Source organism: Meles meles, chromosome 14 (genome assembly GCF_922984935.1).
Source record: "Meles meles chromosome 14, mMelMel3.1 paternal haplotype, whole genome shotgun sequence".
NCBI classification, from domain to species: Eukaryota; Metazoa; Chordata; class Mammalia; order Carnivora; family Mustelidae; genus Meles; species Meles meles.
The window spans coordinates 75,272,351-75,293,807 of NC_060079.1; the positions used below are offsets into that span (position 1 = coordinate 75,272,351).

General features: G+C 40.5%; 1 protein-coding gene across 2 annotated transcripts in view; it reads left to right on the forward strand.

Moving 5' to 3' along the window:
- PCCA (propionyl-CoA carboxylase subunit alpha) overlaps positions 1-21,457 on the forward strand; it is a 405,590-nt gene that overhangs the window by 52,737 nt on the left and 331,396 nt on the right. The window contains exons 1-3 of one of the 2 annotated variants that reach the window (XM_045978131.1): positions 4,851-4,857; positions 13,051-13,164; positions 15,011-15,064. In XM_045978131.1, the coding sequence (XP_045834087.1) occupies positions 13,063-13,164; positions 15,011-15,064 (156 nt within the window). In that variant the 5' untranslated portion in view covers positions 4,851-4,857; positions 13,051-13,062. Of the gene's footprint in view, positions 1-4,850; positions 4,858-13,050; positions 13,165-15,010; positions 15,065-21,457 lie in introns of those variants that run through there. The other variant, XM_045978130.1, reaches the window with a different exon arrangement.

The following is a 21,457-nucleotide window of genomic DNA, read 5'->3' on the forward strand; positions in this document are numbered from 1 at the left end:
GAAAATTCGTCCCTGGTAGACATGTTAATAAGCTTTTAAGCATGTAGTTTGTAGCATTTAAACTTTCAAATATTTTTCTTAGAGACACGTATGTACGTGTGCAAATCGGCATGTTCAGGGAAGCCTAGTGCTGCTCTTAGTATCTGCATATTGAAAACCATATCCATTATTGGAGGAATGGTTACGTAAGTTGTGGCTTACACGGGTTACTAGGACACTGTAAAGCAGTTAGGCAAGTTGCAGATGTTGTATAGCAGTTAAGTTGCAAGAATAATACATAGCATGATGGAAAGAAAATATTTTTTTTTTAAAGATTATTTGTTTATTTATTTGTTCACAAGTAGGCAGAGAGCAGGCAGAGAGAGAGGAGGAAGCAGGCTCTCCGCTGAGCAGAGAGCCTGATGCAGAGCTCGATCCCAGGACTCTGGGATCATGACCTGAGCCGAAGGCAGAGGCTTTAACCTACTGAGCCACCCAGGCGCCCCTGGAAAGAAAATCTTAAACATAAAATAAAACAATGCACTTTCATGCCTGCATGTACATTTGAAAATGTTTAGGTGAGTCCAGAAGAACATGGAACTGTTGGTAATTGCCTTTAGGGTCAGAAGTGGGATCTTGAAGGGGGTGGGAAGTACTGGTTATCCTTATTGCTTAAACTGTTTGTTTTAGGGGTGTGTGTGTGACTCAGTGGTTAAGTATGTGCCTTTGGCTCAGGTCATGAACTGAGGGACCTGGGATCAACCCCTGTGTCCCTCTCCCTGCTCAGTGGGGAGCCTGCTCTTCCTCTCCCCTCTGTTTGTGCTCTCTCTCACTATCTCTCCCTCGCAAATAAGTAAATCAGATCTTAAAAAAAAAAATTGAAGTAGTATGTTCATATATTACTTGAATGATTAAAAGAAAACCAAAGTTTAATACCGTCTACATGATTTGTTTTTATGCATAGTGTCATCAGTTAGTTAGAAGAGTTATAGTGATGGTGGGGCTCCGGTAGTTTTTTGAGATCTCATGACTTTGTTGGCTGTCTGTAGTTTACATGTACTGACATATAACTGTTCATATGCTCTGGAAATACTTTTTAAAAATTCCTGATTTGGACACCTGGATGGCTCAGTCATTTGAGTGTTGGACACTTGGTTTCAGCTCAGGTCATGATCTCAGGGTAGTGAGATTGAGCCCTGGCCCTGGAGGGGGGGCTCCGCACTCAGTGGGGAGTCTGCTAGGGATTCTCTACCTTTCCCTCTGTCCCTCCCTCTGCTTTCTCTCTCTCTCTAAAAGAAATAAATCTTAAGAATACCCTTAAGATTTGGCTCAGTTAGTTAAGCGTCTGCCTTCGGCTCAGGTCATGATCCCAGCATTGGGCTCTTTGCTCTGTGGGAAGCCTGCTTTTCCCTTTCCCACTCCCCCTGCTTGTGTTCCCTCTCTCCCTGTGTCTGTCTCTGTCAAATAAATGAATAAAATCTTAAATCTCTCTCTCTCTCTCTTTTTTTTTTTTTAATTTGAGAGAGAGCTTGTGCAGGCAGGGGGAGGGGTAGAGCGAGAACTTGAGAATCCCAAGCCGACTCCCTGCTGAGTGTGGAGCCTGATGTGGGGCTTGATCTCATGACCCCGAGATCATGACCTGAGGCAAAACTAAGAGTCCAGTGCTCAACTGACTCGGCTACCCAGGGCCCCAACAAATGGAGGCTATTTCTTAATCCTATTCCTCAAATTTCACTCTGCCATTGTTTCAGAAATATGTATTCTGAAATAGGCTGTACATGGACTTAAGTCTCCATCATTACAATCCCGAATGTACGTGTGCTAGCTTTTGTTCAGCAAGCGGAAGATGGTTACAGGCTAGAGCTGAGCCCATACTCTCGTTACTGGTATTTTCTTGTTTCTTCTTTTTGTTTTCGTCTTTTTGTCCCTCGCTACAGGTTTTCTTAGGTAGAACTATTTATATTTTTTACTATATAACTAAGCTTTACAAATGCATTCTTTCATAATTGCTTGTTAGTGATAGGCTGTATATTGTGATTGAATCAATATGGCTTTTGTTTTGTTTTTAAAATTTTTATCTTCAGGTAATCTTTAAACCCAGTGTGGGGTTTGAATCACAACCTGGAGACAAGACCTCCACACTCTACTGACTGAGCCAGCCAGGTGGCCCATATATATATATATATATTTATTGTAAGATATACAGGAAGTAAAATTTACTGCTTTATTAACTTTTAATTGTGTAATTCATTGGCATGAAGTGCATTTACCATGTTGTGTCACTATGACAACCACCGTTTCCAAAACTTTGTGATCAAATCTCCACAGATTTTATAGGATCGCCTTCTAGGTTGTCTTACATCTTTAAGGCCATATGTGTGGCTGCTGGTCATGGTTTTGTTCCCATCCTAGGGACTTCTAGCCATGTTGGTGAGGTGTGTATGCTCACATCTGTTAGGTATTTCTCTGGGGTGGGAGGATCTCTTTGAAAAGTTGTATCAGTCTGCAATCAGAAAGTTGTGTTGACCACCTTGTGTGTGTACTGAGCTTTCCCAGTAGTTACAGAGAAAGTAAAATGTCCTGCATTCCCCAGGATTATAGCTAAGCCCCATGGAAGACTAGCCTTCAGTTTTTCTTTCTTTCTTTGCATTTGCTCTTCACCTGGGGGAAGCCAGGCTTCTATTTGGTGTTCTACTAAGTTGGGCCCCACGGTTGCTGGAGATCTGATTTGTCACATTCAGTAGTTGCTTCTCTGAATCCCCGTCTTAGTCGGTCTGTCTGCGTCCTGCAGCACTGCGGACTGGTCCTCTGTTTCGATGGCTTTCTTCTCCTCCCCATCCCCTGATGTCTCTGGGCTCTGTGCATCAGATGCCTTCTGTCTGCTGCGGGAGCGGCCTTCTGAAGCATCTTCTATTGCCCGAGTCCTCTTTGTCAGGTGAATTCCGATTTTCTCTTTATAGCTGCAGTCACTGATCAAACATTTATACTTCATGTTACTGTGCTGTGCCAGAAGATCCTCACGTAGCACAGCTCAAAGCATAGTGGGTTAAAAAAATGAATATGAGGGGCGCCTGGGTGGCTCAGTGGGTTAAAGCCTCTGCCTTTGGCTCAGGTCGTCCTGGGATCGAGCCCTGCATCTGGCTCTCTGCTCAGTGGGGAGCCTGCTTCTTCCTCTCTCTGCGCCTGCCTCTCTGCCTACTTGAGATCTCTGTCAAATAAATAAATAAAATCTTTAAAAAAAAATGAATATGAAACTTCCTAATTTTTATTTAATAGTGTTATTGAGGTACAGTTTGCATATTTTAAAGTTTATGCATTTTAAGCGTACAGATTTAGTGAGTTATAGTCAATTTTCAGAGTTGTGCAACCCTTGCTGCTGTCCAGTTTCAGAATATTGCCATCGCCCACGCAGATCCTTCGTGTCTCTCTCGTGTCCATTTATAGTCACTCCTTGTTCACCTCCATCCACGTAGCCACTGGTCTGCTGTCTGTAGTTTTGCATTCTCTAGAAACGTCAACTAAATGGAATTGTGTAGTTGTAGGTATTTTTGTGTTTGGCTTCTTTTCGCCTAGCATAATGCTTTCGAGATTCAGTTTTGTTGTTGCATCGATCAGCACAGCCTCCCCGCCCCGCCTTTGGCTGAGTATTGTTCTTGGTATGAATGTAACACATCTTACTCTTTTATCCATTGCTGGGCATTTGGGTTGCTTCTAGTTTTTTTTTTGTTTTTTTTTTTTAAGATTTTATTTATTTATTTGACAGACGGAGATCACAAGTAGGCAGAGAGGCAGGCAGAGAGAGGGGGAAGCAGGCTCCCTGCTGAGCAGAGAGCCTGATGCGGGGATCGATCCCAGAACCCTGAGATCATGACCTGAGCCGAAGGCAGAGGCTTAACCCACTGAGACACCCAGGCGCCCCTGCTTCTAGTTTTTAATTACTATGAATAATGCTGTTATGATTATGTGTATACAGGTCAATGTGTGAGCGTATGTTATCATTTCTCTTGCATATATACTTAGGTTGGAATCGCTGGGCCATTTGGTAACTATACTTAAAACTTTTAGGTATTACCAGACTGTTTTCCAAAGTGGCTGCACCATTTTACATTCCCATGAGTAGCGTATGAGGGTTCAAATTGCTTCATTCATGCCAGTGCTTGTTATTATTTGTCTTTTTTTTTTATTACAGTCATACTAGTCAGTGGACATTGGCATTGCATTGTGCTTAATGGTGTCTTTAGAAGAGCAAAAGCTTTATATTTTGAACTCCAGTTTCTCAAATTTCTTTTATGGATCAGTCTGCAGGACACTGGCATCTATGGAGTCTATCACTTGGCCTTCCTTGCCCTGTGTTTCTGCTTGGCTGTTGGAAGATATCAAGCAGATCATGCTGCTCATCCTACCTCCACTTCTGTGCCTTGTCTCAGTTTTGACAGTGTCCACATTGTCCCGGGGTCAAAGCAGCTGTTGGGCCCGCGCCAGGACTGGGGTGATTGTGGCTTCCCACTCATGCTAATTTCTTGAACCTCACCATCTTCTGTTGGTTTTTCTAGCCCAACTCACATGTTCGTGTTATTTTTATGTAAACATGTGTGATCATTTGATTCCTGTAGAATCCTGACTGGCCCAGTTCGGACTGAAAAGCATTTCTGAGATGGGTTGGAATATGATGGCCTGTGAGCTAAATCTGGCCCAGCACATGGTTTTTGTAAATAAAGCTTTATTGAAACATAGCCATGTCCATTTGGTTTTGTATTGTGTATGGCTGCTTTTGTGCTACAAAAGCAGAGTTGAGGGGTTGGTGGGGTCTTGGCTCTACAAAACTTAAAATATTTACTCTGTGGCCCTTCACAGAAAAAGTTCGCTGATCCTAGTTCTGTTGCATGTAAGTTAGCTCACAGAATCTCCAGGAGGGCCAGAAGCCACGGACAACCCAGTCAGGTAAAATGAGTCTGTTAGGGAATAGCCTCAACTTCCACCACTGACCATTCTTGCCACTTCTGATATTCTGGGATGGACCCCAAAGTTCCTCTAGCTCGGTCCTAGAAGCACTGAGTCCTATAATTCTGTGCCTGGCCTGAGATGTAATCTGTCTGCAGGGGTAAAGCTACTTCACATTACTCTCATTTCTTTGGGTGTGCCTGTTTGATGGGGTCACATATATATGGGGAGGGATACATATATATTGTGAGAGAGTCTGGGAAATTTTTTTTTTTAAGATTTTATTTTTAAGTAATGTCTACACCCAGTGTGGGGGCTCAAACTTATAACCCTGAGATCAGGAGTCATGTGCTCCACTGACTAAGCCAGCCAGGCACCCGTGGAAATGTTCTCTTTTGCTTTTTGCCCTTGGCAGTCAAGGAAAGCAAGTTAGAGAAAAGTGTTGGAAGGGTCATTTAGTCTTCATGCAGCATGGGAAGTTATCAGCCACTATTGGCGCCTTTTGGTTTGAATACCTCTTGTTATAAAATTTAGTCTTATTTTCTCCTCATAAACACAAAGAAAAAAATCCCCTAAAATAGTTATGTCAGGGAAGTGACCCATGTCCTGGAAGATGGCAAGGATGACCTCTGCCACAATGCCGTCAGTGCCCCGTGGTAGAAGCGCCTGTGTGCTAGCAGTGGTCGTCCGCTCACAAGTTCCCCAGGGGCATGTGATCCTTCCGTTGAGTGGCGGCAGATGAAGTGGGCTGTGTCCCGGCTAAGGAGCGCAGGCCTGTCAAGAGCTGTGTTTTACTCTAATCTTTACTGTGAGATTTTACTCTCCTTGCACGCTAAAAAGCTCTCATGGTTTCATGGTGCTGATGGAAGATAAACGGCAACCGGGTCAGACATGAAGGACCGATTACTTCTCCCAGCCGTGGTAGTGGTCAGAGTCTCAGCATTTTTGCTCTGGTTCCCAATGTCCCAGTTCCCAGAAGGTGATATAAAGAGGGTTAGATGATACCTGTACATGAAATGGTTTGCGTTTAGCCTACTTCTCACATAGTGCATCTTTTGTAATAGACTATTACGTCTCTGCGCTTTGCCCGAGAGTCGGACACTGTCCTTCTCTTCTAGGGCTGTTGGCTCTTTAAACACTTTTGCAAATATACTTTGAGACAAAAGGTAGTTGGAGGCTTGCTCCTATGATGTGCAGAAATATTAAATACTCAGGGAAAGTTCTAGCCGACTTGACTCCAGGACTCGGCATGTTTTCTAACAAGCAGTAGACAAACAAGAGCCCCTCCATCAGAAGGCAAGTAGTTCTAGAATAGTCACCCTGCGGCTGCTTGGTTTACTTAGTTGCCTAGCTTATGTGACCAGCCGCAGAAACTGCTCAGGATCAGGTTCCTTTGCCATTTGGAACACTTGGCAAGGCTGTTTGGGGTGATCAGATCCCACGGTGAACGGTCTGGTCAAAAAGTACATAACAACCAGTTATTTCCATCTTTGACTCCGAGGACCTCTAAGATAGGCCTGGCCGTATTTTTATGAAATCGCTCTATCCAGTTCACTAATCTGGTTCTTCTCATTAAGAAGAATCGAGTTGGTGCTTATGGCAGTGATTATATTTGAGATATTATTTCAAGTAATAGTTCCTGATATTACAAAATACAGTGGTTTAAATAGGACGAGCTCATCTCAAATGTTCTCTCACGTAACGTCTCATTATTTTAGGTTAGGGTTGACAGTGTATTTCCAAGGATGTCCAGGGACTTTGATTATTGCTCTGCCATCCCCTAGGGCATAGACAGACAAATTTTGCCTATTTACTCCAAGTAAAATATTTTACGTGGCTGTCCCAAGTACTCAGCTTTGCAGTTACAGCACAAAAAATGCCATAGGCAGTAAGTAAATGAATAGGTGTAGCTGTGCCCCATGAAACTTCCTTTTACAAAAGCAGGCACTGGGCTGGATTTGGCCCTCACTGTAAGGGACTGCTGTCCCTTGTCCTAGGAAGTTGCTTTAGTTTGCGTTGTTGAACTTGGTTACTATAGCCTCTGTGTTCCAGATTAAGGGAAGGAATGCGGCCAAAATTCAGAAAAGAGGCTTATGTTTAAGTTGTAGAGAATTTGCAGTTTCTGATCCCAGTGACTGAAACTCTCTTAGTCTGATAAATCTTGTCTATACTTGGGCAGTCATGTGCCATGGGAGCAGGGAAATGAAGGTTTTTTGGGCACAGTAGTGGTCTGCACAGTGGTACTATGTCTTTATTTTAAACTCCTTCAGAATGGAGGGGCGTAAACCCTTGTGTTCATTTAAACTACATTGTAGGTCCATTCAGTTCCTCTTGCTGGGAATCAACACTCCAGGGATGACTTTTTTTTTTTTTTTAAGATTTTATTTGAGAAAGATTGAGAGAAAGTGCATACAAGCAAGGAGGGGGCAAATGGAGAAGAAGAAGCAGACTCCCACTGAGCAGGGAGCCTGACATGGGGCTCTATCCCAGGACCCTGGGATCATGACCTGAGCCGAAGGCAGATGCTTAACCCACTAAACCACCCAGCTGCCCCCCCCCATGGATGTCTTTTAAAAGCATTTACAACTTTGCGTATCTCAGTCAAGACTAAAGTTTTTAGTAAATGGGTTTTCATTGGTGACATTAGTTGTTTAATATTTAGCAGTATGGATATTAGAAATGGATGCTTATTAAGACCTGGAGATCTTACTAGATTTCTCTTGTTAATTTGCTTACTTATGCTCCCAGTGACCATTTCCAGCCCTTTTGATAATCTTATAGCACCCATGACTCCTCTTTCATTGTTCTTGTCTCTTGATTTACACACAAAACAGCAACTGCCGAAACCAGAGCCTCTCGGATGTGTACACCTGCCTGCACTTATGCCCGTTCTTGGCGTCTTCCGAACCCCCCGTTTGTTTTGTGGGATTAAGAGTCTCTTATGGTTTGTCTCCCTCCCGATCCCATCTTGTTTCATTTATTCTTCTCCTACCCCCCAAACCCCCCATGTTGCATCTCCACGTCCTCATATGAGGGAGATCATATGATAGTTGTCTTTCTCCGATTGACTTATTTCACTAAGCATGATACCCTCTAGTTCCATCCACGTCGTCGCAAATGGCAAGATTTCATTTCTTTTGATGGCTGCATAGTATTCCATTGTGTATATATACCACCTTTTCTTTATCCATTCATCTGTTGATGGGCATCTAGGTTCTTTCCATAGTTTGGCTATTGTAGACATTGCTGCTATAAACATTCAGGTGCACGTGCCCCTTCGGATCACTACATTTGTATCTTTAGGGTAAATACCCAGTACTGCGATTGCTGGGTCATAGGGTAGCTCTCTTTTCAACTTTTTGAGGAACCTTCATGCTGTTTTCCAGAGTGGCTGCACCAGCTTGCATTCCCAGCAACAATGTAGGAGGGTTCCCCTTTCTCTGCATCCTTGCCAGCATCTGTCATTTCCTGACTTGTTAATTTTAGCCGTTCTGACTGGTGTGAGGTGGTATCTCATTGTGTTTTGATTTGTATTTCTCTGATGCTGAGTGATGTGGAGCATTTTTTCATGTATCTCTTGGCCATCTGGATGTCTTCTTTGCAGAAATGTCTGTTCATGTCCTCTTCAGGCACAATTTTTTTTTTTTTTAAGATTTTATTTATTTATTTGACAGAGAGAGATGACAAGTAGGCAGAGAGGCAGGCAGAGAGAAAGGAAGGGAAGCAGGCTCCCTGCTGAGCAGAGAGCCCGATGCGGGACTCGATCCCAGGACCCTGAGATCATGACCTGAGCCGAAGGCAGCGGCTTAACCCACTGAGCCACCCAGGCGCCCTTCAGGCACAATTTTTATGTGTCCAAGTGTTTAAAGTCATTTGGAAAAAGTCAATGCAGCAGGTGATTTTTTTTTTTTGTTCTCTAAGTTGAAAAACACTTTGTTCTGTTAGATTATTATTTGGGAAATAAAAGCCAGGTTCAAGTAATTTTTTTCAATTTAAATAATAAAATTTAAAATAGGAAACTAAATGCTTGAGAAAATTACTGGAAAATTTTCTGAAGACTACTTCATACTTTAAATCTTTTTTCTTTTTGTAGCCAGCAATATCCTAGTTAATTGATGAGTTCAGTTTAATCTTTTCCATGATTGTTATATATTATTGAAGTATAAAAAAAGGAATTGGTATTTTTTAAGATGATGAAATTCTTGAAACATAAATCTATCTGGTCAGTGTAAGCAGTGATAAGTCGCTCTTCAGAAGACCACCCACATGGCTTGGATGCAGTTGATTTTTCTCCTAGTAACGCAGTAAAATTACCTCAGGCATTTAATACAATAATAACAAAATTGAAGTTTGAGTTTCAAAAGTTTTTTAAATTTTTCTTTCTGATTGAGTCAGAGGTAAGTATCTCCTTGGGAACTAAGGCAGCAGAGGATTCTAGTTTTTTCTTTCAAATGGCCTTGCCCAGGATTTTTGCTCTTACTGAACCTGGGCTTCACTGGGTTTGTTGAGATGCTAGTATAACTTCTGCCCTAAAGAAAGGTATGTTTCCAGTCAGCCATTTATATTTGTTTATTTAAAGATTAAAAAAATGTATTTGTCAAAGAGCAAGCAGAAGCACGAAGAACTGCAGGCAGAACAGGCATAGCAGGCAGAGGGAGAAGCCCGATGCGGGACTCATCCCAGGACCCTGGGATTATGACTTGAGCCAAAGGCAGATGCTTAACCAACTGAGCCACCCGGGTGTTCCCAGTCAGCCATTTAGAAACAGCATGTTTTGCCTTTTCTTTGTAAAGCCCATAAGCAGTTTTATCCTGCTTTCGACATTAATTTATTTGAATGTTTATTTGAATAATACTGATCATCTGCTTAAATATGTTAGACTCTGAGCTAGATAGTCATGTGATAACAGGAAACATGTCTATTAAGATGTTATAAAACAAAGGGATATAAAATTATATATGCGGTATGGTTGAAAAGTGTGTTTAGAAAAAACGACTAGGGGCGACTGGGTGGCTCAGTGGGTTAAAGCCTCTGCCTTCGGCTCAGATCATGATCCCAGGGTTCTGGGATTGAGCCCCGCGTCGGGCTCTCTGCTCAGCGAGAAGCCTGCTTCCCCCTTCTCTCTCTCTGCCTGCCTCTCTGCCTAGTGATCTCTCTCTCTGTGTCAAATAAATAAATAAAATCTTTAAAAAAAAAAAAACTAGAAGCAAGTAATTCAAAATACTATTTAGAGTCTCTTTTACTTTCTGATGCACGTTTATTAAAAGAATTTTGGACGTATAAACATATACACATACGTGTGTATGTGTCTTTTAATTTCTTTCTTTTTTTTTTTTAAGATTTTATTTATTTATTTGACAGAGATCACAAATAGATAGAGAGGCAGGCAGAGAGAGAGAGAGAGGGAAGCAGGCTCCCTTCTGAGCAGAGAGCCCGATGCGGGACTCGATCCCAGGACCCTGAGATCATGACCTGAGCCGAAGGCAGCGGCTTAACCCACTGAGCCACCCAGGCGCCCGTGTCTTTTAATTTCTTGCCATGCAACCTTCAGTTCCCGTATGTATTGCTAAGATTGGAGAATTTTTAATTTGGATAGACTTTTACCTCAAAGACAATGGCTTAGTGGTTCCTGTGTGGTTCACTTGGTTAAGCATCTGCTTTCTGCTCAGGTTGTGATCCCAGGGCTGGGGATCGAGCGCTCCATCGGGCTCCCTGCTCAGCGGAGGCCTGCTTCTCCCTCTCCCTCTGCTGCTCCCCCTGCTTGTGCTCAGTCGTTCACTCTCTGTCAAATAAATGCCATCCATGTGTATCTATGAGTTAATAAGCTTTTAGCACATTCCATTGTGCTGGGAGTGATTTTTTTTTTTTGTTTAAAAAGCGATTTAAGACATAATCTCTCCGTTGTAGGACCTTCTAATCTGGTTGAGGAGAGCTTCTCAACTGTAACAGACAGAATCTATAAACAGAATAACATTGCTAGGCAGGATGTAATTAAATGCCAAAATTTGCACTAAGGACTATCAGAGTTCAGATTAAAGGAGATTCTGAAGCTGAAGTACCTGGGAAAGACCCTTTGGCAGAAGTGAAACTTGAAGTGCATCTTTAATAGGTAGTACTTGGAGGAGAATAAAATACACAATGTGGATTTAACTTTACTTCATTCCCACCTGGCTAATGCATTCTTTTTAAAGGATTGCTCGGTGTTCAGTTTCTTTTTTATAGAAAAAAGCCCACAGCCACAATACAGCAACACAGTTGTTAGTAATAGGGGCTGAACTGGGAAAGCACAGTAGAGGAGGAACACTCTGGTCTGAGAGGAGAAGAACCACTTGAGGTTGGAGGGCTGGCAGAAGCGAGGCAAAAATAATCACAAGGAGAGCCTTGCTTTGAACATGGGAATATTTAGGATCCCTTCGTGAGCCTGGCTGATTTTTCTTACAAGGACACTATTAAAGATATTACAGAGTATATGTATCTGAGTATTTTCTATTAAAATATTGATGTGTAAATCTCTTGGGCACAATATAATCTTTTACTTACTGGAAAATATTGAATTGATAAATATAACTCTGAACTTGCTAAAACATGACTTAACTGGTTGTATTTTTTTCCAATTTCATTTAAAGCAATGCTTCTTAAATATTCATGGCTGAAGAATAGAACCTAGCAATACTCAAAAGTATTTTCCATCTTAGACTTTTGTATTGGAGGTGGGGTCATAAATGTCCAGGTAGATCTCGGTACTCTAGTTTTTTTTTTTTTTTTTTTAAAGATTTTATTTATTTATTTATTTATTTCACACAGAGAGAGAGAGAGAGAGAGAGATCACAAGTAGGCAGAGAGGCAGGCAGAGAGAGAGAGAGAGAGGGAAGCAGGCTCCCTGCCGAGCAGAGAGTCGGATGCGGGACTCGATCCTAGGACCCCTGATATCATGACCTGAGCCGAAGGCAGCAGCTTAACCCACTGAGCCACCCAGGCGCCCTCGGTACTCTAGTTTTTATGTCTGCCCTGTGAAATAAATTTAAACAGATTGGAAGTACCTTAAACTGGAAACCTGGAAAACTGTTTGGGAAAGCCTTTTCTTTCTTTTTTTTTTTTTTTTAAAGATTTTATTTATTTATTTGACAGACAGAGATCACAAGTAGGCAGAGAAGCAGGCAGAGAGAGAGGAGGAAGCAGGCTCCCTGCAGAGCAGAGAACCCGATGCGGGGCTCGATCCCAGGACCCTGAGATCATGACCTGAGCCGAAGGCAGAGGCTTTAACCCACTGAGCCACCCAGGCGCCCCGGGAAAGCCTTTTCAAAGATATATGAATCCCTTTATCATTTTTTAAAAGAATAGTTTCTTTTAGAAATAAGTTACTCTTTTCAGTAGTGAAGGCCTCACCTCCAGCAAAAATAGGTTTAAAACTTTGTACAGTGAGTAGTCTTAAAAATGTTGCATACACCCCAGAGACAAATAATACCTTATTTGTTAATTTAAAAAATGGAGCATATATTTTTAAGTTTTCAGTAGACTTAGAGTTAATGCACATATCAGCTCTTCTAGGAGTAAAAGTAAAAAATGGATGAGGATCAAATGTGAGAGTATTTAAATGATTGTCAAGATTTTCGGGCTCGTTGATATTGAACCCTTTAGTTCTGGACTTTAATTTGTGCCTGGTGCTGACCTGATGCTGTTCAGGGACACACACTGCATCCCTTCATTTAGTTTCTCTAATTATCCCCACTTCCTGGGGAGCTTGCTTCGAACTGGGCATGAGTGCTTGTTGGGAAAATATTGGGTTACTCTGGCTACATGTAACAGGGTAGTTTTTGATATGACTTATACGTAGATGAACTGAATAGGGGGCCAACGTTGTTTGCAGGGGTTTTATTTAATCAAATTGGTAGGGAATATTATGGACGTTATCTGGCTAGACAATGATTAGGCTTGTAATACATGAAAGTCATGGTTATTAGAGTTCCTGAGATGTTATGTTACACTGCTCTTTTTTTAGTGCACTTTCAAAAAGGAGCTCTGACTACCTGAATGATAAGGGAAACAATCACAAATGCAGTTTTGTGTGTGTTCACACATGGGAGTTCTCTTTGCTGGGAGCATCAGTAACGCAGAGATTTGTCTCTTCAGGTTCATGTGAAAATGGCGGATGAGGCTGTCTGTGTTGGCCCAGCTCCCACCAGTAAAAGCTACCTCAACATGGATGCCATCATGGAAGCCATTAAGAAAACCAGGGCCCAAGCTGTGAGTCTGAATGAATCTATCTGCCGCAGCTGTTTCATATATAGTGAGCAGAAAGCTAGAGTTTGTATTCAGAAAAAAAAGAAAGAAAAAAAAAAAAAGAAAGAATGATTGAAAATGCTGTTGCAGTTAGTTCACGTCACGTGAATTAAATGTGGCCGAATTCGCTACTGGAAATCAAAGGCTTTGTAGCATCTGGCAGTGTTGGTCGCTGATCCTGCAGGTGGCTGTTGGATTCAGCTTTCACACCAGGGAGCAGTTTCAGTTCATTTCCAAATTTGTTAGGGAAAAAAAAAAAAAAAAGAAATCCCAATTAGTTTTGAGTATTAACCCTTTCAGTGCAATAAGAACATTAAAAAGAATCTGTGTTATGAATAGGATCCGAAAGATTCTTGTTTAAATTGTTTTAATCATTTAAAATTACATATACGTGGTTGCACTTCCAGAAATAAAAGCTATGCAATTGGTAATAATTTTAGTTTGACAGTGTCAGTAGAACACAGTTAATGTACATGGAGATAGCAGTAATTCTTCCCCATCTCCAGTTCTGTTTGAATGGGCTGGAATCCGAGGAAAAAACTGGTTTCTGACATCAGAAATCGTGTTCTGTTGGTGCTGTGTGTGTGTGTGTGTGTGTGTGTTTGAGATCAGAGACCTAATTATATATAATGTTGTAAACTATGCAGAGTTATCTCTGAAATTGGTTGAAAACAGCCAGCAGCAGCAGTTAGCCTGGAGTGCTTCAGTTAGTGTTCACATGTCTTGTGAAAGAAATGTTTTAGTAAGATACATAGTGAAATAAATAACTGAATTCATGAACCCATATAATAGATGTTTACAGTTTATTGTCAGAGTTAATGAAGGTAAAACTCTTTAACCCTTGAGCAATAGCTTGTCAGAATACAATCTTTCGTTAAATGTCTCTGTAAAATGCATTTGGTGGAGTGAAATTTTCCTGTGATGCAGTTGTTTAAATTTTGTACGAAGTTCCTAAAGCTTAGTTCAGCATTTAAAAATCTCAGATGTGTAGCTACTTCTGGATTATGATATTGGCTTCTTGGAAATTTGGCTTTCTTTACAGTAGAATTATTTTCCTGGCAGTATGTCCAATCTTGACTGATAATAGAGGGCTAAATTTGTTCAGCCAGTGTGATAGGCCAGGACGATAGAACTTCTGGGATAACAGCATGGCTTGTGAGAGAGGATGGCGTAAAGTGGTTGTGAATGGTTAAGTGGGCCAAGGAGGGAAAGAAGAGTACATGTTAGCAGAAGGAAATTCAGTATATAAAGAAAAAGTAAACCAGATTTCAACTTGAGTTTTGACAAAACTGCTCATTGGGTGGCTGGAGTGTGTTCATGTCAGGAATAAAATATGTTAGTTGGCTTAGCCAGGTTTTTGGAAAGCAGCATTTCCCAGGAAGGTAAAGAAAGAGGAATTAAGAGTGTTTCATCTATCTCACAAATGGTTTCTTTTAACCTCGTTCTTTGACCCTCCAGCCATTAGAAAATTTTCCACGCTTGTGACCAAAATTAACCTCAGAAAACGTAGGGAGAGTTCAGGTTGTGTCGAAATAGATAGATGTATGTGGTGGACCAGGCAGATTTGTAGGTCAATGGTCCTGATTATGGTTGGGACAAAGGTAATGTACTACAAGTGAGTTATTACATGGGCAGTTTCTTGGAATTTGAATCTGTACTCAGGAATGTGTATTGAAGCTGTCAGTATGTAAGAGAAGTAACCTGACTCCAGGCCCTTGAAATATAAATACATGAGTATACTCTCTGTGTTGTTTATAAAAGTTTTGTGATAATGATAAAATTGAAAGTGCTGTTTGTTTTCATTTTTAAGGTACATCCAGGTTATGGATTCCTTTCAGAAAACAAAGAATTTGCCAAATATCTGGTAAGCGTGTAATGAACCAGAGTCTGTTAACTTATATTTCAGAAAGCAGTATAATGGTGTTGCTTTTGTAAATGTGGGTAGTGATGGGTTACAGGTTTTTAGAACATTTTTTATTTACTTGAGAGAGAGGAGAGTGACGGAATGAGTGGGGGGAGGGTGGTGGACAGTGGGAGAGGGAGAAGCAGACTCCCCGCTGGGCAGGGAACCTGATAAGATACTCGCCCCAAGATCCTGGGATCATGACCTGAGCTGAAGGCAGGTGCTTAACCCACTGAGCCCCCCAGGTGCCTATGAATTACAGAATTGTAATTAAGTTGTCAATTCTCTGAAAATTATTTGTGAAAAGTCATCTTTATACCTAATGAATGACACCAAGTTTCTTATATATTATATAGACTTTTAAAAAATTCAGCGCTTGAGTACCTGGTTGGCTCAGTCGGTTAAGCATCTGCCTTTGGCTTAGGTGGTGATCCCAGGGTCCTGGGATCAAGTTGCTCATTAGGCTCGTTTCTCAGTGGGGAGCCTGCTTCTCCCTCTCCCACTCCCCCTTTTGTGCCCTCTCTCTCTTTCTCTGTCAAATATATAAATAAAATCTTTAAAAAATATAAACATAAACATAAAAATTAGCTCTTCAGCAGCTAACTATGTCAAGAAGTCAGGTGACTTATTATTATACAAGAACGTTAATTTCTCTTTTCATTGCATATTGTGGCATTTAAGGTTAAATCTTACTACTTTCTATTTTGGGAAAAGACTTATGTATGATCTGAGTCTCTTTTAGATATTACTACCCTGACCAGGTAAGTTGAACTGATTTCCCAGGTGTATTTATAAATACATTCAAGATGGTACTGAAACCTTAGTTTTCTGGTGCTAAAATAGTATTTTTTGAATGCTTCGAGGAGCTGATTTTAGTTATCCCAGGTGGTATCTTAATTTATTATTCTAATATGTTATACTTTGTTTCAGTGAAATACTTGTGTTCTTTCACGGATTCAAAATTATTTATGAATGTACTTTTCTAGATGACATTTCCGCTTAAAAGCCATAAATTTAATTTGGGCAGTTTTTAAGAACCAAGAGTTCTAGTTTAGAATGATCTATTTTAACCTATTGAAAGATTGAAACTAGGGCCTAAAGATTAAACCGAGGCCTACAGAAATTGTGATGTAAGGTGACATACGTTGCTAATGGTGACACGTTGGAGGGCCGATTGGGTAGAAGCAGCCAAAGGTCCAGATTTACCAGATTGTGTGTAGTATAATCACATTTTCCCATTGACATTCTTTTCTGTTACCGTCTTATATGAAATTTCGGCTGAGTTCTGTCATTATGTCAGAAAGTGCTTTGAATATAACATATACGAAGGTGCCTGTACAATATAATGTACTAAGTTTAAGTTGTAGAGATGAGGCGTCTCTAAACCATGACCCATGGGCCAAATGCAGCCTGCCACCTGTTTTTTGTAAGTTACATTTTGTTGGCACGGAGTCAAGCTCTTTGATTTATGTGTTGTCTGTGGATGCTTTTGCTCTGTAAAGCAGAATGGTATAGCTATAGCAGAGACCGAATAACCCGCAAAGCCTAAAGTATTTACTGAGTGGCCCTTTTGTAGTAAAAATTTACCAATACCTGATATTCATGAATATTTGGGTCTCAGAGGAGTTAAAGGACAGGCCATTATGTTTATTCATGAATTCATTTAATCATTAAAAAAATGATTATTTGGTGTCTATCTTTAAGGTATCTGAGGAGGATATAAAAATGAATCAGATATGTGCCCTGCTCACGAGGAGTTCATAGTCAAGTCAAATAATTCAAGTACACAAATGACTTCAGTTCAGGGGAGAAAATATTACAAAGAAGTTCACATTCTCCTTAAATGAAGGTTATTTCCATCAGGGGTTTCATGTTAGAAGATTGTAGAATATGTGAATGACTGCCTTCCTTTCTCATGAATTTTCTTTCTGATCTCCTCTCCTCCATTTCCCTTTCAAGTCCAGAATTGTATGCAACTCTGATTTGATCTATGTGGGCTGTGATCTTGGTAACTTACAGAGGTGCTTTGTGCATGACTGTTGAAATTTATCTATATTAACGCTTAAAAATGTTGAGAAATAGGAGGGGGTTGTTTAGTAGATTAAGCCTCGGACTCTTGATTTTGGCTCAGGTCATGATCTCTGGCTTCTGAGACTGAGCCCTGCCTCTTGCTCCCAGTCTGGCATGGAGCCTGCTTAAGATTCTCTTTCCCTCTCTCTTTCTTTCTGCCTCCTCTCCTCCCTTCTCCCTTTGTTGTCACCACTGCCTCTCCTGCCCCCGCATGCTTTCTCTCTCTCTCTCAAAAAAAAAAAAAAGAAAGAAAGAAAAGTTGAGAAATGTTACCACTAGTATGTTTTATAGATAGTTTTAACTACATATGTTTTCTTAACATTAGTAGAATTCACATTTTGGACCCAGTTCTCTGACTTTATTATGTTAAAGTTAAAAATTTTCAGGAATGTAAAATCTTAAAGTTAAATCACATGTGTATGTTGAAAGAGAAGGTTTCCTTCGTCTGTGCAACTCTGACCCCAACCCCCATTTAATTCCCTGGAGGCTGCCACTGTACCATTGCACCCGTGTTTATATCCTGCTGGAGTGAGTGAGTGTGTGGGTTAGAATTTTGCTGTAGATTGTTATGTAGGGGACTCTTCATTTGCTGAAGTAGGATTTTGTTTATAAGAAAAGAAGTGGCACAGAACATTTCTTGCCTTCCCCCAGACTCTTAAAAATAGGTGTGGTTAATGCCAACCTTCAGATAACACTAGCACCATTCTTATTTTATCTTCCTGACAATCGGTGATGGTAAGTATTACCATCCTCGGTGTTAAGAAGAGAGAATAATCTCAGTAGTAAAGGCTTTGCTTGGTGTCACGTGGCTGGTAAATGAGACTTTAGTTTCTAACAAAAGTTAGAAATTCCCAGCTCAGTAAATGTTCCAAACTGCTTCAAAGATGAATTGAAGCTAGACCAAGTTATTAGTGTTTTCTGTTTTGTTTTTTGAAATGATAGCTTTGGCCGGTGCCTCTTTTTGCTCTTGGAGGCTTTTATCTTTTCGCTCATGCTTTCCCTCCATTGGTGCGTCATATTTAAGGTCTAAAAACAATTATTTTTGTTTTTCTGACCTTTTGCTCTTGGACACCAGTGAGGGTAACTGTCTGCACTTGGATTTGCTGACTTTATAAGTAAACTTTTTAAAAAAAAAAGGTTTTATTTATTTATTTGACAGAGAGAGGGAGACCACAAGAGAGGGAACAGAAGCGGGGGAGTGGGAGAGGGAGCCGGATGCGGGGCTTGATCCTGGGACTCCAGGATCATGACCTGAGCCAAAGGCAGACGCTTAAGGACTGAGCCCCCAGGAGCCCCCTGACTTTATAAGTAAAGTAGTTGAGTGAGTTGGTAGAGCTGTGGAATGGTCATTGATAACTTTTACTGCTCTATGATGTACTTACTTTGAATGAATTAATCTGGTTTCTATGGATTTAGAGGAGAAAGTTAGTGACTTTCCTTCTGACAGTTTTATAATATATTTATAATTATGACTCTTAAATGTTATGTTCCGGAGCATTTATGAAAACGTATGCAAGTAAGTTCATAAAACCCTTATAACAGAATGTCCTTTGAAATGTTTGAGAATATGTTTCTTTTCCTGCATGTCGGATTAGAGATTACTTTCCAGAATATTTGTTGAAGAATTTGAAGATGATATTGAGTAGAAATGTTCTAACATGAATACTTGCAAAGGAGAACTCTTCCTTTATTTCTAGGGAGTTTTTTAAGGGTGTAGATAAGGCAAATACATTTAGGATTGTGGGGTTTTGGTGACTTCAACAGGAAGATTAAGAATATGGGATTTTCTACCCTTCGCTTAAAGTTAAAATAGCTTGAATATTATACTTAAGCTTTCCTTTTCTCACTCCTTACTGTCCCCTTGCACTTACTAGCACAGTCTGGAATCAGAGTTAGAATGCTTGCTCTGCCTTTTTGTAGCTATATGATCTTGGACAAGTTGCTTAATATTAACTCCAAAGTCTTTTAAGTGTCTTCCGCTCACAGTATGCACGGTGTGCACTTCTCCGTCTGACTCCTTATATTGAAACATGTCTTTTGTAGCCAGCTTGTAGGTGGGTTGTACTTTTTAAATCATTCTCCTAATCTGTATCTTTAATTGTAGTGTTTAGTCTATTATGTTTTTTGGTTTGCCTTATTTTCTTTAATAACAGCTTTACTGAGATATAATTCCCATGTCCTAATAGTCACCCTTTTGTGATAAGCAGTTCAGTGTTTTTATTGTCATGGATTTGTATACCCTCAACAGTATGCAATTCCAGTAAGATCTGTTAACATTTAATATATTAGTGATGTCACTGGGTTTGTGGCTACCATTCTGTTTTCTTTTCCTGTCTTACTTGGATTATCTTAATTTTTGGAATTCTCTTTAAATTTATGTATGAAGACCTTTTCTATTTTTTAGTTGTTTTTCTAGGTACTGCAGCATGCATCCTTAACTTTTCATCATCTATTTAGAGTTAATGTTATACCATTTCAGGGGCACCGGGGTGGCTCAGTCAGTTAAGCGTCTGCCTTCCACTCAGGTCATGATTCCAGAGCCTGGGATCGAGCCCCGCATTGGGCTCTCTACTCAGTGGGGAGCCTGCTTCTCCCTCTCCCTCTGCTGCTGCTCCTGCTTGTTCTCTCTTGCACTCTGTCAAAAAAATAAATAAAATCTTTAAAAAAATATGTCATAGCATTTTAGGTGAAATGTAGAAATGTTGATACTGTATAGTCCCCAGTCGCTGCCTTCTGTCAGCGTTCTCTGTGCTACTGTTGTCATGTGTATTTCATCTGTGCATGTTACACATTCCATCAGGAAAATGTCATAATTTTTACTTTAAACATGTTTGAGGACATTTCTCATTAATGACCCAAATATCAGCCTCTTGAAATTGAGATTGATTTCTGTGTTGCTCTATTTTTAGGGTACCTTGAAGAAATTATGATGTTTTATTTTTGTCCTCTATTATGTACATATTTAATTGTGGTATATCATATATAACATAGAATTACCTGTTTCATCATTTTAAAAAAATATGGAATGCTGCATGAATTTGCATCCTTGTGCTGGAGCCATGCTAATAATCTTCTCTAGCCTCCCAATTTTAGTATCTATGGGGCCCTTCTCACCATTTTAAAAAAGAAATTTGAGGAGCGCCTGGGGGGCTCTGTCGGTTAAGTGTCTGCCTTCAGCTCAGGTCATGATCCTGGGGTCCTGGGATTGACCCCGCGCCAGGCTCCCAGCTTAGTGCAGAGCCTGCTTCTCCCTTTCCCTCTGGCCCTCACTCCCTGATCCCCCGCTCTGTCTCAAATAAATAAATAAATAAATATCTTTAAAAATTAAAAAAAAAGAAATTGAGAAAGGGAGAGTGAGTGAGTACCTTAACTGAGGGTGGGGAGGGGCAGAGGGAGAGGGGGAGAGAGAATCCCAAGCATGCTTCCTGCTGCTGTGTATGGAGTCTGGTTCCTGGGACCTTGAGATTATGACCTGAGCCAGAATCACTAGCTGGACACTCAGCTGACTGAGCCACCCAGTGTTCACCACTTTTAAGTGCATAGTTCAGTGGCATTAAGTACATTGACAGTGTGCAACTATCACTCCTGTAAATTCTTCATCATCCCAAACTGAAATTTTGTATCCATCAAACAGTAACTCTCTATTATTCCCACCCATTACCCCCCCCACCCCGCCCACTAAGGTCTGTTTTACTTTGTGTTTATGAATTTCCCTCTTCTAGGTAGGAACTCTTATAAGTGGAGTCATAGAATATTGTACCTTCTGTGTCTGGCTTGTTTGAGTGAGCATCATGTCCTCAGGCTTCATCCCGTTGTAGCGTGCGTTAGCATCTCATTGCTTTCTAAGTCGGATAAAGCCCATGGTACAGCTCTGCCACATTTTTATCTGCCGGCTGTTGATTGTCACCCAGCTTGCACATGAGTTAGAATGCTGAAATCATCCATTTTAATTCTTTTGTATCACTGAAGCTCTTAGTAGTACTTGTAACTATCCAGTATCAGAAGTTGCTGAATTAAAACGTGGAATCCTGGCAATAAATATAGAAAGGGCACATTGAGAAACATCCCTGTATTTTTAGGTTGTAACGCTATTTTTAACCTCTTAAAGTTGAATTTCATCTATTTATTTGTATATAACCCCTAAGCTTAGAAATCAGTAGGAAAGATTTTTTGTTGTTGTTGTTCTAGTGAAAGTAATAGATTGAAGATTTTGTCAGATGCAATGAAGTACATTAATTATCACTGTTACATATAGTGATTCTTATTGCCTCAGATACATTCTAA